The sequence below is a fragment of the Malus sylvestris genome, chromosome 6 (assembly GCF_916048215.2).
Source record: "Malus sylvestris chromosome 6, drMalSylv7.2, whole genome shotgun sequence".
NCBI classification, from domain to species: Eukaryota; Viridiplantae; Streptophyta; class Magnoliopsida; order Rosales; family Rosaceae; genus Malus; species Malus sylvestris.
Genome location: NC_062265.1, coordinates 2,896,895 through 2,915,015, shown reverse-complemented (window position 1 = coordinate 2,915,015; position 18,121 = coordinate 2,896,895). Strand labels below are relative to the sequence as shown.

Below are 18,121 nucleotides of genomic sequence, written 5' to 3'. Positions count from 1 at the left end.
ATATAAATTTCCGTATCAAGATCCCCATAGAGATACGTAGTTACTACATCCAACAGCTGCATTCTCAGTTTTTCGGAAACTACCAAACTGATAAGGCAGCGAAAAGTAATCACATTCATAACAGGTCAATAAATTCACTGGAACCACCCTTTTGCATTGAAATCTAACAGCAACCACCGTTACTTGTGCAACGGAGCAGACGGGCTTCTCCAATTCACTGGACAAGAATCTACCCCAATTTTGGCAACGGAGAATGGACAAAAACCTGGAGACGTGCATGTCAAGTACAATAGAAACGGCAAATACTTCGTAAGGGCGCCGGGTCAAACTGGACCGCCATTTAAGATCGTGACCACCGCTGATGCACCAAACGAAACCATTACCGATGAAAATTGCACTTTGTTCGAGTCTGAGAATGTCGGACCAACTACCCCCACACAAGTGGTCTTTCGATTTCGCCATGTGCAGAGCAAGCTCTATGTAACGCCGATCTATGCGCAAGGTTTAGACGTTGTCCTCTGTGCAAAGGATGCCAACCCGGACGTCAATGGAGTAGCGGATCTCCTTACAGCCGTTGGGCCTTGTTGATCAAATTACCACGTGATGTTTGTGGGTAACGTCTTTGGAAACCCTCACGAGACTTCACTCGTCCCATACGGGTCACTTATGGGTTTAAAAGGCTTGTTGCATGCTCTAAATGCAATCGAGTTCCCTACGAAAGTGGCATTAATTTTCATCACAGGTTTTTCGTTTTTTTTTCCTCTTTTTCTTCAAGTATTTTAGTTTCACTGAATCGTATGTATTAAACCAATAAACGCATATCGCATCAGCTGTGGTTATGTCCCTTGTGCAGTAGTGTGTTCAATAAAAGTTGTGTTTCTTGCGAAATCCGATGGGGTGTAGGGTGATACCTTGCATAAACTTAGGGGTATAATCTATTTTCATGCCATCTTAAACCAAACAATATGACAGGCTTGAGAGAACTTTGTGAATATGAAAATATAAAATTTTCGTAAATGTGTCCATAGTTTCTGTAAACTTGTCCATATCTTTTCTTTCCAAATCAAACAAAATGGTCATACATCATTAATAACTAACTCAATCAAGAATCTTTCGAAGGCAATTTCAAGTTACAATAATTTTCTAATAGCATCTATAATACGAGACACAAGAGCATTTACACTGGAGAGATGCTACTTTGAGATGCGAAAATGAAATTTACATCTCATTTTACAATTATGGAAGTGTTGAGGCTTATTTTAATCTGACAGGAGAGAAAGGGGGCACGACAGAGATGAGAGAGAGATGTGGTTGTAGGGTTGTGTAGAGGAAGTGTTATTCCCCCTAACCAGTGCCTTTATTTATAGTAATAAGTGAGGGAAGAATCCTTCTTCTCCAAGGAATACAAGTCTCATTAGAGAAGAATAACTAGTATCAAATCAAATCTAGGATTTACACAATCACACTTAAATACAAGGTTTATAACACTTCCCCTTGAGTGTGTAAATACTCTAGTAGATTCGGGATCATGTAGAGTTGAGGAAGTCGACTCGTCAACACTAATTTTAGGAACACGCTAGTCACAAACTAAAGTGGGAACTTGCATGTGGAACTAAGTCTCAAAAAAAAAAAAAAAAAAAAAAAAAACCCAACGGCTATGGTAAAAGCTAAGTAGGGACAAACCCATGGTCAAAGGCGAAATGCGTGAGTAATGCAAAGTCGAATGAAATGTCTTCGAGACGTCATATGGGATATGATCAACTCAAGGTGGGTGGCTAGTCAAAACCTAGTTAGATAGCAAAAACCCAGTGGGAAAAATGCTCCTAATCATAGCAAAAAGACTACATTAAGGTGAATTTTGGGATTGAGGTGATTAAAAAAAAAGCTGGTATGAAAAAAAGCTGGGAGCTTTTTTGTGTTTGGTAAACATTCAGCTTCAGCTTTTTTTCACAGATTTGGGTGAAAAAAGCCAAAAACAAGAAGCTGCAAAATCCAGCTTTGAAAAACCGGCTTTTTTTCACATCTATTTTACATAAAATTTTACCAAACACTATAATACTGCTTTATTTTTCAAAAACATTTTTACAAAAAAGTTTACCAAACACTCTACAACTTTATTTCACAGCCGCTTATTCTCATAGCACAGCAGAAGCAGCCTTTTTTTTCAAAGCACATAAATACCAAACAAGCCCTAAGATCAAGCAAGTATACTTCAGGTTACACCCCGCTGAGTTTGACATAATTCCAAAGACAACTAACAATGTTACAACTCAGAAAATTTACGCATACCTATTCCTTGAACAAGCTTTTGAAATGTCGCCTTCGATAGTGATTTGTCTTGTGAATGAATTTGCGTGACTTTAATCTTCTGATGTTTTTGCTATTGATTTGAGAAGAAGAATTTTTGCGCAAGGTGCTTGGCATTGTCTCCTTTGATGTAACCCTACTTAAGATGTTCAGTACATGTTGCATTATCTTCAAAGATCTCTGTTGGCACTTCAACGATAGGGTAAAGATCGCAGGAGGTTCGAATATGGCCCACAACTATTCTCTGCCAAAAACATTCCCGAGTAGGTTCGTGTAAGGAGATAATTTCACCATGGTTAGACGAAGTGGCAACTAAGGTCTGTTTAGTTGATCTCCAAGATATTGTAGTGCCTCAACGGTAAATACATAACCTGTTTAAGAGCGCAACTTGTGCGGATCAGACAAGTATCCTACATCGACATAACCAACAAGGCGAGAATCAACTCGAGATAAGGGAGTGCGACATCACTCGAGGATCCGTAGGGATATAACAGGCCCAGATCCATAGTACCCTTAAGGTAACGAAAGATGTCTTTAACACCAGTCCAGTGTCTGTGTGTTGATGCATTACTGTATCTTGCCAAAAGATCAACAACGAAGGAGGTGTAGGATCTAGTGCATTTAGCTAAGTACAATAAAGCTTGCCTATCGCACTTAGACATGGTTGTCTTCAATTGGGATGATATTAAAGATCAGATTTAGTATTTAATCTTGTAATAAAGATAAGATAAGATTTAGTATTCAAGAGGGACAGTTGCCCGCAAAACCTTTTTAAGTCTACCATAAGTAGATGGTTATTACAAATTTTAGATGCAATCACAAAAACTAATTTTCTAATTAGTTATCTTTAATAACAATAGGACTCTTCTGTATTAATTAAAGACTTAGAACTACTGAGAATTGTATTATTTTGTTGAAAGAAAAAACAGTGAGAAATATTAGTTAAAGACTCAGAATAGTGACTACACTCCAATAATCCAAAAAATAAAAAATAAAAACACCTTATTCACGAAACCATATGTGTGAACACAGAATGTGAATAGGGAAATATGGTCTGGGCTTAAGAGTTCATTTTCCATCCACATTGTGTATTTCGATTACCTATAGAAATTGTCCCCACAGTAGTTAAAGCCCTGCAATGAGATCACCTATTAAATCAATCTGGCGTCAGTTCAATGACTTCAGCAAATTAAACAACTTAGTTGTTGAAAAAATCGCAAATAAATATGCACCTCGTTAAACAACTTTGATTGTGACCGAGATTCCTTACTTGATATAGTTGTCTTCAATTGGGATGGTATTAAAGATAAGATTTATTATTTAATTTAGACTTTAATGCCCTTGATTTTTCTATGACAAGAGCAGGGAGCTTTCAGTAGTCTTAGTTCGCTGCTTGAACTTCCAAGGATGCTAAAGTGTGTGTGGGTGTATGCCTTCCCATTTAAAGAGGGCAATCACGTATTTATTGAGAAAAAGTCCATGGGTTGCGTCCATGATTTTTGGGATTATTTTAGGCTCCACAAATTCCCCTCACTTGCTGGGCTGCGCGTTGAAAATGGAGTAAGTGTAGAAAGGTCAAGCTGCTTAGATGAGGAGAGAGTTGTTTCGCAATTTGATGTGGTTCTTCCACTTTGACTCTCGGAAATAAATTATTCTAGGTAACGAAACCAATTGCCACCAAAACCTATTTAAGTCTACCATAAGTAACGGGTTATTACTAACTGCACATGCAATGACAAAAAAATAATTTTTTTAGTTAGTTATCTTTAATAACAATAGGACTCTACTGTATTAATTAAAGACTTAGAACTACTGAGAATTGTATTATTTTGCTGAAAGCAAAAACAGTGAGAAATATTAGTTAATGACTATGAACAGTACCTACACTCCCATAATCCAAAAATAAATAAATAAATAAAAATAAAAACACCTTATTTACGAAACCATTAGTGTGAACAAATAATGTGAATAGAAAAAGATGGTATGGGCTTTCCGTATTATAAATAGGGTAGCAGGTTAGAACCTATGGAGCAAGTAAATCACACGAGAAAGAGAAGGAAAAAAAAAATAGACAAGTGAGCGTTATCATCCCATTCAACATGACAGCAATCGTACCAAACCCTTTTGCATTGAAATCTAACAGCAACCACCGTTACTTGTGCTGCGGAGCAGACGGGGTTCTCCGATTCACTGGACAGGAATCTACCCCAATTTTCGCAACGGAGAATGGACAAAAACCTGGAGACGTGCATGTCAAGTACAATGGAAACGGCAAATACTTCGTAAGGGCGCCGGGTCAAACTGGACCGCCCTTTAAGATCGTGGCCACCGCTGATGCACCAAACGAAACCATTACCGATGAAAATTGCACTTTGTTCGAGTCGGAGAATGTCGGACCAACTACCCCCACACAAGTGGTCTTTCGATTTCGCCATGTGCAGAGCAAGCTCTATGTAACGCCAACCTATGTGCTAGGTTTAGACGCTGTCCTCTGTGCAAAGGATGCCAACCCTGACGTCAATGGAGTAGCGGATCTCCTTACAGCCGTTGGGCCTCGTTGATCAAATTACCACGTGATGTTTGTGGGTAACGTCTCTGGAAACCCTCACAAGACTTCACTCGTCCCATACGGGTCACCTATGGGTTTAAAAGGCTTGTTGTATGCTCTAAATGCAATCGAGTTCCCTACGAAAGTGGCATTAATTTTCATCACAAGTTTTTCGTTTTTTTTCCCTCTTTTTCTTTAAGTATTTTAGTTTCACTGAATCATGTGTATTAAACCAATAAACACAAATCGCATCAGCTGTGGTTATGTCCCTTGTGCAGTAGTATGTTCAATAAAAGTTGAGTTTCATGCGAAATACGATGGGGTGTAGGGTGATACCTTGCATATACTTAGTGGTATAATCTATTTTCATGCCATCTTAAACCAAACAATATGACAGGCTTGAGAAAATTTTGTGAATATGAAAATATAAAATTTTCGTAAATGTGTCCATAGTTTCCGTGAAGTTGTCCATATCTTTTTCTTTCGAAATCAAACAAAATGATCATACGTCATTAATAACTAACACGATCAAGAATCTTTCGAAGGCAATTTCAAGTTACGATAATTTTCTAATTGCATCTCTAATACGAGACACAAGAGCATTTACACTGGAGATATGCTACTTTGAGATGCGAAAATGAAATTTACATCTCAATTTATAATTATGGAAGTGTTGAGGCTTATTTTAATCTGACAGGGGAGAAAGGGGGCCCAGCAAAGAGGAGAGAGAAATGTGGTTGTAGGTTTGTGTAGAGGATGTGTTATTCCCCCTAACAAGTGCTAGTATTTATAGTAATAAGTGAGGGAAGAATCCTTCTCCTCCAAGGAATAGACGTCCCATTAGAGAAGAATAACTAGTATCAAATCAAATCTAGGATTGACACAATCACACTTAAATACAAGGTTTATAGCACTTCCCCCTGGGTGTGTAAATACTCTAGTAGATTCAGGATCTTGTAGAGTTGAGGAAGTAGACTCGTCGGCACTGATTCTGGGAACACGCTAGTCACAAAGTAAAGTAGGAACTTGCATGTGGAACTAAGTCTCAAAAAAAAAAAAAACACAATGGCTATGGTAAAAGCTAAGTAGGGACAAACCCATAGTCAAAGGAGAAATGCGTGAGTAATGCAAAGTCAAATGAAATGTCTTCGAGACATCATCTGGGATATGATCAACTCAAGGTGGGTGCCTCGTCAAAACCTAGTTAGATAGCAAAAACGCAGTGGGAATAATGCTCCTAATCATAGGAAAAAGACTACATTATGGTGCATTTTGGGATTGAGGTGATTAAAAAAAAAACTGGTATGAAAAAAAGCTGGGAGCTTTTTGTGTTTGGTAAACATTCAGCGTCAGGTTTTTTTTCACAGTTTTGGGTGAAAAAAGCGAAAAACAGGAGCTGCAAAACCCAGCTTTGAAAAACCGGCTTTTTTTTCACTTCTGTTTTACATAAAAGTTTATCAAAGACTATAATATTGCTTTTTTTTCACAAACATTTTTACAAAAAAGTTTACCAAACACTCTATAGCTTTATTTCACAGCCACTTATTCTCACAGCACAGTAGAAGCAGCTTTTTTTTCAAAGCACAGCAACACCAAACCAGCCCTAAAATCAAGCAAGTATACTTCAAGTTACACCCCCTGAGTTCGACATAATTCCAAAGAGAACTACCAATGTTACAACTCAGAAAGTTTACGCATATCTATTCCTTGAATAAGCTTTTGAAACATCGCCTTCAGTAGTGATTTGTCTTGTGAATGAATTTGCGTGATCTTAATCTTCAGATGTTTTTGCTGTTGTTTTGAGAAGAAGAATTTCTGCGCAATGTGCTTGGCGTTGTCTCATTTGATGTAACCCTACTTAAGCTGTTCAATACATGTTGCGTTATCTTCATAGATCGTCGTTGGCACTTAAACGACAGGGTAAAGATCGCAGGAGCTTCGAATATAGCCCACAACTATTCTCAGCCAAAAACATTCCCGAGTAGATTCGTGTAAGGCGAGAATTTCACCATGGTTAGACGAAGTGGCAACTAAGGTCTGTTTAGTTGATCTCTAAGATATTGTAGTGCCTCAACGGTAAATACATAACCTGTTTAAGAGCGCAACTATTGCGGATCAGACAAGTATCCTACATCGGCATAACTAACAAGGCGAGAATCAACTCAAGATAAGGGCGTGCGACATCACTCGAGGATCCGTAGGAATAGAACAGGCCTAGATCCATAGTACCCTTAAGGTAACGAAAGATGTCCTTAACACGAGTCTAGTACCTGTGTGTTGATGCATTACTGTATCTTGCCGAAAGATCAACAGCGAATGAGGTGTAGGATCTATTGCATTTAGCTAAGTACAATAAAGCTTGCCTATCGCACTTAGATATGGTTGTCATCAATTGGGATGGTATTAAAGATCAGATTTAGTATTTAATCTTTTATTAAAGATAAGATAAGATTTAGTATTCAAGAGGGCCAGTTGCCCCCAAAACCTATTGAAGTTTACCATAAGTAGACGGTTATTACAAATTATAGATGCAATCACAAAAATTAATTTTTTAATTAGTTATCTTTAATAACAATAGGACTCTTCTGTATTAATTAAAGACTTCGAACTACTGAGAATTGTATTATTTTGTTGAATGAAAAAAAAGTGAGAAATATTAGTTAAAGACTCAGAACCGTGACTACACTCCAATAATCCAAAAAATAAAAAAATAAAAACACCTTATTCACGAAACCATAAGTAGAGGGTTATTAAAAATTATAGATGCAATCACAAAAATTAATTTTTTAATTAGTTATCTTTAATAACAATAGGACTCTTCTGTATTAATTAAAGACTAAGACCTACTGAGATTATATTATTTTTTTGAAAGAAAAAACAGTGAGAAATATTAGTTAAAGACTCTGAATAGTGACTACACTACAATAATCCAAAAAATAAAAAGACCTTATTTACGAAACCATATGCGTGAACACAGAATGTGAATAGGGAAATATGGTCTGGGCTTAAGAGTTCATTTTCCATCCACATTGTGTATTTCGGTTACCTGCAGAAATTGTCCCCACAGTAGTTAAAGCCGTGCAATGAGTTCAGCTATTAAATCAATCTGGCGTCAGTTCAATGACTTCAGCAAATTAAACAACTCAGTTGTTGAAAAAATCGCGAATAAATATATACCTCGTTAAACAACTCTGATTGTGACCGAGATTCCTTACTTGATATAGTTGTCTTCAATTGGGATGGTATTAAAGATAAGATTTATTATTTAATCTAGTCTTTAATGACCTTGATTTTTCCATGACAAGAGCTGGGAGCTTTCAGTAGTCTTAGTTCGCTGCTTGAACTTCCAGGGATGCTAAGGTGTGCGTGGGCGTATGTCTTCCCATTTAAAGAGGGAAATCTCGTATTTATTGAGAAAAAGTCCATGGGTTGCGTCCTTGATTTTTGGGATTATTTTTTGCTCCACAAATTCCCTTCACTTCCTGGGCTGCGCGTTGCAAATGGAGTAAGTGTAGAAAGCTCAAGCTGCTTAGATGAGGAGAGAGCTGTTTCGCATTTTGATGTGGTTCTTCCACTTTGACTCGGAAATAAATTATTCTAGTTAAAGAAACCAATTGCCACCGAAACCTATTTAAGTCTAGCATAAGTAACGGGTTATTACTAACTGCACATGCAATGACAAAAAAATAATTTTTTTAGTTAGTTATCTTTAATAACAATAGGACTCTTCTGTATTAATTAAAGACTTAGAACTACTGATAATTGTATTATTTTGCTGAAAGCAAAAACAGTGAGAAATATTAGTTAATGACTATGAACAGTACCTACACTCCCATAATCCAAAAATAAATAAAAATAAAAACACCTTATTTACGAAACCATTAGTGTGAACAAATAATGTGAATAGACAAAGATGGTATGGGCTTATCCGTATTATAAATAGGGTAGCAGGTTAGAACCTATGGAGCAAGTAAATCACACGAGAAAGAGAAGGAAAAAAAAAAGTAGACAAGTGAGCGTTATCATCCCATTCAACATGACAGCAATCCTACCAAACCCTTTTGCATTGAAATCTAACAGCAACCACCGTTACTTGTGCTGCGGAGCAGACGGGGTTCTCCGATTCACAGGACAGGAATCTACCCCAATTTTCGCAACGGAGAATGGACAAAAACCTGGAGACGTGCATGTCAAGTACAATGGAAACGGCAAATACTTCGTAAGGGCGCCGGGTCAAACTGGACCGCCATTTAAGATCGTGGCCACCGCTGATGCACCAAACGAAACCGTTACCGATGAAAATTGCACTTTGTTCGAGTCTGAGAATGTCGGACCAACTACCCCCACACAAGTGGTCTTTCGATTTCGCCATGTGCAGAGCAAGCTCTATGTAACGCCAACCTATGTGCAAGGTGTAGACGCTGTCCTCTGTGCAAAGGATGCCAACCCTGACTTCAATGGAGTAGCGGATCTCCTTACTGCCGTTGGGCCTCGTTGATCAAATTACCACGTGATGTTTGTGGGTAACGTCTCTGGAAACCCTCACGAGACTTCACTCGTCCCATACGGGTCACCTATGGGTTTAAAAGGCTTGTTGCATGCTCTAAATGCAATCGAGTTCCCTACGAAAGTGGCATTAATTTTCATCACAAGTTTTTCGTTTTTTTTTTCCCCTTTTTCTTTAAGTATTTTAGTTTCATTGAATCGTGTGTATTAAACCAACAAACACAGATCGCATCAGCTGTGGTTATGTCCCATGTGCAGTATTGTGTTCAATAAAAGTTTTGTTTCTTGCGAAATACGATGGGGTGTAGGGTGATACCTTGCATATACTTAGGGCTATAATCTATTTTCATGCCATCTTAAACCAAAAAATATGACAGGCTTGAGAAAACTTTGTGAATATGAAAATATAAAACTTTCGTAAATGTGTCCATAGTTTCCGTAAAGTTGTCCATAACTTTTTCTTTCCAAATCAAACAAAATGGTCATACATCATTAATAACTAACTCGGTCAAGAATCTTTCGAAGGCAATTTCAAGTTACGATAATTTTCTAATAGCATCTCTAATACGAGACACAAGGGCATTTACACTGGAGAGATGCTACTTTGAGATGCGAAAATGAAATTTACATCTCAATTTACAATTTTCGAAGTGTTGAGGCTTATTTTAATCTGACAGGGGAGAAAGGGGGCACGGCAGAGAGGAGAGAGAGATGTGGTTGTAGGGTTGTGTAGAGGATGTGTTATTCCCCCTAACCAGTGCCTTTATTTATAGTAATAAGTGAGGGAAGAATCATTCTCCTCCAACGAATACAAGTCTCATTAGAGAAGAATAACTAGTATCAAATCAAATCTAGGATTTACACAATCTAACTTACATACATGGTTTATAACACTTCCCCTTGGGTGTTTAAATACTCTATTAGATTCGGGATCATGTAGAGTAGAGGAAGTCGACTCGTCGGCACTGATTCTAAGAACACGCTAGTCACAAAGTAAAGTAGGAACTTGCATGTGGAACTAAGTCTCAAAAAAAAAAAAAAAAAAAAAAAAAACCCAATGGCTATGGTAAAAGCTAGGTAGGGACAAACCCATAGTCAAAGGAGAAATGCGTGAGTAATGCAAAGTCAAATGAAATGTCTTCGAGATGTCATCTGGGATATGATCAACTCAAGGTGGGTGCCTCGTCAAAACCTGGTTAGATAGCAAAAACGCAGTGGGAATAATGCTCCTAATCATAGGAAAAAGACTACATTAAGGTGCATTTTTGGGACTGAGGTGATTAAAAAAAAAAGCTGGTATGAAAAAAAGCTTGGAGCTTTTTTTGTGTTTGGTAAACATTCAGCTTCAGTTTTTTTTCACAGTTTTGGGTGAAAAAAACGAAAAACAAGGAGCTGCAAAACCCAGCTTTCAAAAACCGGCGTTTTTTCACATCTGTTTTACATAAAAGTTTACCAAACACTATAATACTGCTATTTTTTTTTCACAAACATTTTTACAAAACCGTTTACCAAATACTCTACAGCTTTATTTCACAGTCGCTTATTGTCACAGCACAACTGAAGGAGCTTTTTTTTCAAATTATAGATGCAATCACAAAAATTAATTTTTTAATTAGTTATCTTTAATAACAATAGGACTCTTCTGTATTAATTAAAGACTTCGAATTACTGAGAATTGTATTATTTTGTTGAATGAAAAAAAAGTGAGAAATATTAGTTAAAGACTCAGAACCGTGACTACACTCCAATAATCCAAAAAATAAAAAAATAAAAAAAGCTTATTCACGAAACCATAAGTAGGGGGTTATTAAAAATTATTGATGCAATCACAAAAATTAATTTTTTAATTAGTTATCTTTAATAACAATAGGACTCTTCTGTATTAATTAAAGACTAAGACCTACTGAGATTATATTATTTTTTTGAAAGAAAAAACAGTGAGAAATATTAGTTAAAGACTCAGAACAGTGACTACACTCCAATAATCCAAAAAATAAAAAATAAAAACACCTTATTTATGAAACCATATGCATGAACACAGAATGTGAATAGGGAAATATGGTCTGGGCTTAAGAGTTCATTTTCCATCCACATTGTGTATTTCGGTTACCTGCAGAAATTGTCCCCACAGTAGTTAAAGCCGTGCAATGAGATCAGCTATTAAATCAATCTGGCGTCAGTTCAATGACTTCAGCAAATTAAACAACTCAGTTGTTGAAAAAATCGTGAATAAATATATACCTCGTTAAACAACTTTGATTGTGACCGAGATTCCTTACTTGATATAGTTGTCTTCAATTGGGATGGTATTAAAGATAAGATTTATTATTTAATCTAGTCTTTAATGCCCTTGATTTTTCCATGACAAGAGCTGGGAGCTTTCAGTAGTTTTAGTTCGCTGCTTGAACTTCCAGGGATGCTAAGGTGTGCGTGGGCGTATGTCTTCCCATTTAAAGAGGGCAATCTCGTATTTATTGAGAAAAAGTCCATGGGTTGCGTCCTTAATTTTTGAGATTATTTTTTGCTCCACAAATTCCCCTCACTTGCTGGGTTGCGCGTTGCAAATGGAGTAAGTGTAGAAAGCTCAAGCTGCTTACATGAGGAGAGAGTTGTTTCGCAATTTGATGTGGTTCTTCCACTTTGACTCGGAAATAAATTATTCTAGTTAAAGAAACCAATTGCCACCGAAACCTATTTAAGTCTAGCATAAGTAACGGGTTATTACTAACTGCACATGCAATGACAAAAAAATAATTTTTTTAGTTAGTTATCTTTAATAACAATAGGACTCTTCTGTATTAATTAAAGACTTAGAACTACTGAGAATTGTATTATTTTGCTGAAAGCAAAAACAGTGAGAAATATTAGTTAATGACTATGAACAGTACCTACACTCCCATAATCCAAAAATAAATAAAAATAAAAACACCTTATTTACGAAACCATTAGTGTGAACAAATAATGTGAATAGACAAAGATGGTATGGGCTTATCCGTATTATAAATAGGGTAGCAGGTTAGAACCTATGGAGCAAGTAAATCACACGAGAAAGAGAAGGAAAAAAAAAAGTAGACAAGTGAGCGTTATCATCCCATTCAACATGACAGCAATCCTACCAAACCCTTTTGCATTGAAATCTAACAGCAACCACCGTTACTTGTGCTGCGGAGCAGACGGGGTTCTCCGATTCACAGGACAGGAATCTACCCCAATTTTCGCAACGGAGAATGGACAAAAACCTGGAGACGTGCATGTCAAGTACAATGGAAACGGCAAATACTTCGTAAGGGCGCCGGGTCAAACTGCACCGCCATTTAAGATCGTGGCCACCGCTGATGCACCAAACGAAACCGTTACCGATGAAAATTGCACTTTGTTCGAGTCTGAGAATGTCGGACCAACTACCCCCACACAAGTGGTCTTTCGATTTCGCCATGTGCAGAGCAAGCTCTATGTAACGCCAACCTATGTGCAAGGTGTAGACGCTGTCCTCTGTGCAAAGGATGCCAACCCTGACGTCAATGGAGTAGCGGATCTCCTTACTGCCGTTGGGCCTCGTTGATCAAATTACCACGTGATGTTTGTGGGTAACGTCTCTGGAAACCCTCACGAGACTTCACTCGTCCCATACGGGTCACCTATGGGTTTAAAAGGCTTGTTGCATGCTCTAAATGCAATCGAGTTCCCTACGAAAGTGGCATTAATTTTCATCACAAGTTTTTCATTTTTTTTTTGCTCTTTTTCTTTAAGTTTTTTAGTTTCACAGAATCGTGTGTATTAAACCAACAAACAAAGATCGCATCAGCTGTGGTTATGTCCCATGTGCAGTATTGTGTTCAATAAAAGTTGTGTTTCTTGCGAAATACGATGGGGTGTAGGGTGATACCTTGCATATACTTAGGGGTGTAATCTATTTTCATGCCATCTTAAACCAAAAAATATGACAGGCTTGTGAAAACTTTGTGAATATGAAAATATAAAACTTTCGTAAATGTGTCCATAGTTTCCGTAAAGTTGTCCATAACTTTTTCTTTCCAAATCAAACAAAATGGTCATACATCATTAATAACTAACTCGGTCAAGAATCTTTCGAAGGCAATTTCAAGTTACGATAATTTTCTAATAGCATCTCTAATACGAGACACAAGGGCATTTACACTGGAGAGATGCTACTTTGAGATGCGAAAATGAAATTTACATCTCAATTTACAATTTTCGAAGTGTTGAGGCTTATTTTAATTTGACAGGGAAGAAAGGGGGCACGGCAGAGAGGAGAGAGAGATGTGGTTGTAGGGTTGTGTAGAGGATGTGTTATTCCCCCTAACTAGTGCCTTTATTTATAGTAATAAGTGAGGGAAGAATCATTCTCCCCCAACGAATACAAGTCTCATTAGAGAAGAATAACTAGTATCAAATCAAATCTAGGATTTACACAATCTAACTTACATACATGGTTTATAACACTTCCCCTTGGGTGTTTAAACACTCTATTAGATTCGGGATCATGTAGAGTAGAGGAAGTCGACTCGTCGGCACTGATTCTGAGAACACGCTAGTCACAAAGTAAAGTAGGAACTTGCATGTGGAACTAAGTCTCAAAAAAAAAAAAAAAAAAAAAACCCAATGGCTATGGTAAAAGCTAGGTAGGGACAAACCCATAGTCAAAGGAGAAATGCGTGAGTAATGCAAAGTCAAATGAAATGTCTTCGAGATGTCATCTGGGATATGATCAACTCAAGGTGGGTGCCTCGTCAAAACCTGGTTAGATAGCAAAAACGCAGTGGGAATAATGCTCCTAATCATAGGAAAAAGACTACATTAAGGTGCATTTTGGGACTGAGGTGATTAAAAAAAAAAGCTGGTATGAAAAAAAGCTTGGAGCTTTTTTTGTGTTTGGTAAACATTCAGCTTCAGTTTTTTTTCAAAGTTTTGGGTGAAAAAAACGAAAAACAAGGAGCTGCAAAACCCAGCTTTCAAAAACCGGCTTTTTTTCACATCTGTTTTACATAAAAGTTTACCAAACAATATAATACTGCTATTTTTTTTTTCACAAACATTTTTACAAAAACGTTTACCAAATACTCTACATCTTTATTTCACAGTCGCTTATTGTCACAGCACAACTGAAGGAGCTTTTTTTTCAAATTATAGATGCAATCACAAAAATTAATTTTTTAATTAGTTATCTTTAATAACAATAGGACTCTTCAGTATTATTTAAACACTTCGAATTACTGAGAATTGTATTATTTTGTTGAATGAAAAAAAAGTGAGAAATATTAGTCAAAGACTCAGAACCGTGACTACACTCCAATAATCCAAAAAATAAAAAAATAAAAACAGCTTATTCACGAAACCATAAGTTGGGGGTTATTAAAAATTATAGATGCAATCACAAAAATTAATTTTTTAATTAGTTATCTTTAATAACAATAGGACTCTTCTGTATTAATTAAAGACTAAGACCTACTGAGATTATATTATTTTTTTGAAAGAAAAAACAGTGAGAAATATTAGTTAAAGACTCAGAACAGTGACTACACTCCAATAATCCAAAAAATAAAAAATAAAAAGACCTTATTTACGAAACCATATGCATGAACACAGAATGTGAATAGGGAAATATGGTCTGGGCTTAAGAGTTCATTTTCCATCCACATTGTGTATTTCGGTTACCTACAGAAATTGTCCCCATAGTAGTTAAAGCCGTGCAATGAGATCAGCTATTAAATCAATCTGGCGTCAGTTCAATGACTTTAGCAAATTAAACAACTCAGTTGTTGAAAAAATCGCGAATAAATATATACCTCGTTAAACAACTCTGATTGTGACCGAGATTCCTTACTTGATATATTTGTCTTCAATTGGGATGGTATTAAAGATAAGATTTATTATTTAATCTAGTCTTTAATGCCCTTGATTTTTCCATGACAAGAGCTGGGAGCTTTCAGTAGTTTTAGTTCGCTGCTTGAACTTCCAGGGATGCTAAGGTGTGCGTGGGCGTATGTCTTCCCATTTAAAGAGGGCAATCTCGTATTTATTGAGTAAAAGTCCATGGGTTGCGTCCTTAATTTTTGAGATTATTTTTTGCTCCACAAATTCCCCTCACTTGCTGGGCTGCGCGTTGCAAATGGAGTAAGTGTAGAAAGCTCAAGCTGCTTAAATGAGGAGAGAGTTGTTTCGCAATTTGATGTGGTTCTTCCACTTTGACTCGGAAATAAATTATTCTAGTTAAAGAAACCAATGGCCACCGAAACCTATTTAAGTCTAGCATAAGTAACGGGTTATTACTAACTGCACATGCAATGACAAAAAAGTAATTTTTTTAGTTAGTTATCTTTAATAACAATAGGACTCTTCTGTATTAATTAAAGACTTAGAACTACTGGGAATTGTATTATTTTGCTGAAAGCAAAAACAGTGAGAAATATTAGTTAATGACTATGAACAGTACCTACACTCCCATAATCCAAAAATAAATAAAAATAAAAAAACCTTATTTACGAAACCATTAGTGTGAACAAATAATGTGAATAGACAAAGATGGTATGGGCTTATCCGTATTATAAATAGGGTAGCAGGTTAGAACCTATGGAGCAAGTAAATCACACGAGAAAGAGAAGGAAAAAAAAAGTAGACAAGTGAGCGTTATCATCCCATTCAACATGACAGCAATCCTACCAAACCCTTTTGCATTGAAATCTAACAGCAACCACCGTTACTTGTGCTGCGGAGCAGACGGGGTTCTCCGATTCACAGGACAGGAATCTACCCCAATTTTCGCAACGGAGAATGGACAAAAACCTGGAGACGTGCATGTCAAGTACAATGGAAACGGCAAATACTTCGTAAGGGCGCCGGGTCAAACTGGACCGCCATTTAAGATCGTGGCCACCGCTGATGCACCAAACGAAACCGTTACCGATGAAAATTGCACTTTGTTCGAGTCTGAGAATGTCGGACCAACTACCCCCACACAAGTGGTCTTTCGATTTCGCCATGTGCAGAGCAAGCTCTATGTAACGCCAACCTATGTGCAAGGTGTAGACGCTGTCCTCTGTGCAAAGGATGCCAACCCTGACGTCAATGGAGTAGCGGATCTCCTTACTGCCGTTGGGCCTCGTTGATCAAATTACCACGTGATGTTTGTGGGTAACGTCTCTGGAAACCCTCACGAGACTTCACTCGTCCCATACGGGTCACCTATGGGTTTAAAAGGCTTGTTGCATGCTCTAAATGCAATCGAGTTCCCTACGAAAGTGGCATTAATTTTCATCACAAGTTTTTCGTTTTTTTTTTCCCCTTTTTCTTTAAGTATTTTAGTTTCATTGAATCGTGTGTATTAAACCAACAAACACAGATCGCATCAGCTGTGGTTATGTCCCATGTGCAGTATTGTGTTCAATAAAAGTTTTGTTTCTTGCGAAATACGATGGGGTGTAGGGTGATACCTTGCATATACTTAGGGCTATAATCTATTTTCATGCCATCTTAAACCAAAAAATATGACAGGCTTGAGAAAACTTTGTGAATATGAAAATATAAAACTTTCGTAAATGTGTCCATAGTTTCCGTAAAGTTGTCCATAACTTTTTCTTTCCAAATCAAACAAAATGGTCATACAGCATTAATAACTAACTCGGTCAAGAATCTTTCGAAGGCAATTTCAAGTTACGATAATTTTCTAATAGCATCTCTAGTACGAGACACAAGGGCATTTACACTGGAGAGATGCTACTTTGAGATGCGAAAATGAAATTTACATCTCAATTTACAATTTTCGAAGTGTTGAGGCTTATTTTAATCTGACAGGGGAGAAAGGGGGCACGGCAGAGAGGTGAGAGAGATGTGGTTTTAGGGTTGTGTAGAGGATGTGTTATTCCCCCTAACCAGTGCCTTTATTTATAGTAATAAGTGAGGGAAGAATCCTTCTCCTCCAACGAATACAAGTCTCATTAGAGAAGAATAACTAGTATCAAATCAAATCTAGGATTTACACAATCTAACTTACATACATGGTTTATAACACTTCCCCTTGGGTGTTTAAATACTCTATTAGATTCGGGATCATGTAGAGTAGAGGAAGTCGACTCGTCGGCACTGATTCTGAGAACACGCTAGTCACAAAGTAAAGTAGGAACTTGCATGTGGAACTAAGTCTCAAAAAAAAAAAAAAAAAAAAAAAAAAAAAAAAAAAAAACCCAATGGCTATGGTAAAAGCTAAGTAGGGACAAACCCATAGTCAAAGGAGAAATGCGTGAGTAATGCAAAGTCAAATGAAATGTCTTCGAGATGTCATCTGGGATATGATCAACTCAAGGTGGGTGCCTCGTCAAAACCTGGTTAGATAGCAAAAACGCAGTGGGAATAATCCTCCTAATCATAGGAAAAAGACTACATTAAGGTGCATTTTGGGACTGAGGTGATTAAAAAAAAAAGCTGGTATGAAAAAAAGCTTGGAGCTTTTTTTGTGTTTGGTAAACATTCAGCTTCAGTTTTTTTTCGAAGTTTTGGGTGAAAAAAACGAAAAACAAGGAGCTGCAAAACCCAGCTTTCAAAAACCGGCTTTTTTTCACATCTGTTTTACATAAAAGTTTACCAAACACTATAATACTGCTATTTTTTTTTTCACAAACATTTTTACAAAAACGTTTACCAAATACTCTACAGCTTTATTTCACAGTCGCTTATTCTCACAGCACAACAGAAGCAGCTTTTTTTTCAAAGCACAACAATACCAAACCAGCCCTAAGATCAAGC

General features: G+C 37.0%; 2 protein-coding genes and 1 long non-coding RNA gene across 13 annotated transcripts in view; 2 read left to right on the top strand and 1 right to left on the bottom strand.

The window, feature by feature from the left end:
• Positions 1–18,121, top strand: part of LOC126627445 (uncharacterized) — a 97,672-nt gene that overhangs the window by 53,819 nt on the left and 25,732 nt on the right. Inside the window, exon 2 of one of the 7 annotated variants that reach the window (XM_050296996.1) lies at positions 16,004–16,402. The exons of 4 other annotated variants lie outside the window; for them this stretch is intronic. In XM_050296996.1, the coding sequence (XP_050152953.1) occupies positions 16,027–16,402 (376 nt within the window). In that variant the 5' untranslated portion in view covers positions 16,004–16,026. Of the gene's footprint in view, positions 1–8,868; positions 9,268–12,438; positions 12,838–16,003; positions 16,403–18,121 lie in introns of all 7 variants that reach the window. 2 more of the 7 variants (XM_050296998.1, XM_050296995.1) reach the window with 2 other exon arrangements.
• LOC126627447 (uncharacterized) lies at positions 498–13,307 on the bottom strand. 2 transcript variants are annotated; one of them, XR_007625019.1, is made up of 2 exons: positions 13,248–13,307; positions 498–911 (listed from the first exon to the last, which is right to left on the bottom strand). It is a non-coding gene; the product is annotated as an uncharacterized LOC126627447 (long non-coding RNA). The 2 variants fall into 2 exon arrangements; XR_007625020.1 differs by lacking the exon at positions 13,248–13,307 and adding an exon at positions 5,192–5,275.
• Positions 8,839–18,121, top strand: part of LOC126627446 (uncharacterized) — a 30,514-nt gene continuing 21,231 nt past the window's right edge. For 2 of the 4 annotated variants that reach the window (XM_050297003.1, XM_050297006.1), the window contains exon 1: positions 8,839–8,859. The gene's annotated coding sequence lies outside the window, so the exon portion shown is untranslated. Of the gene's footprint in view, positions 8,860–12,408; positions 12,430–18,121 lie in introns of those variants that run through there. The other 2 variants (XM_050297002.1, XM_050297004.1) reach the window with 1 other exon arrangement.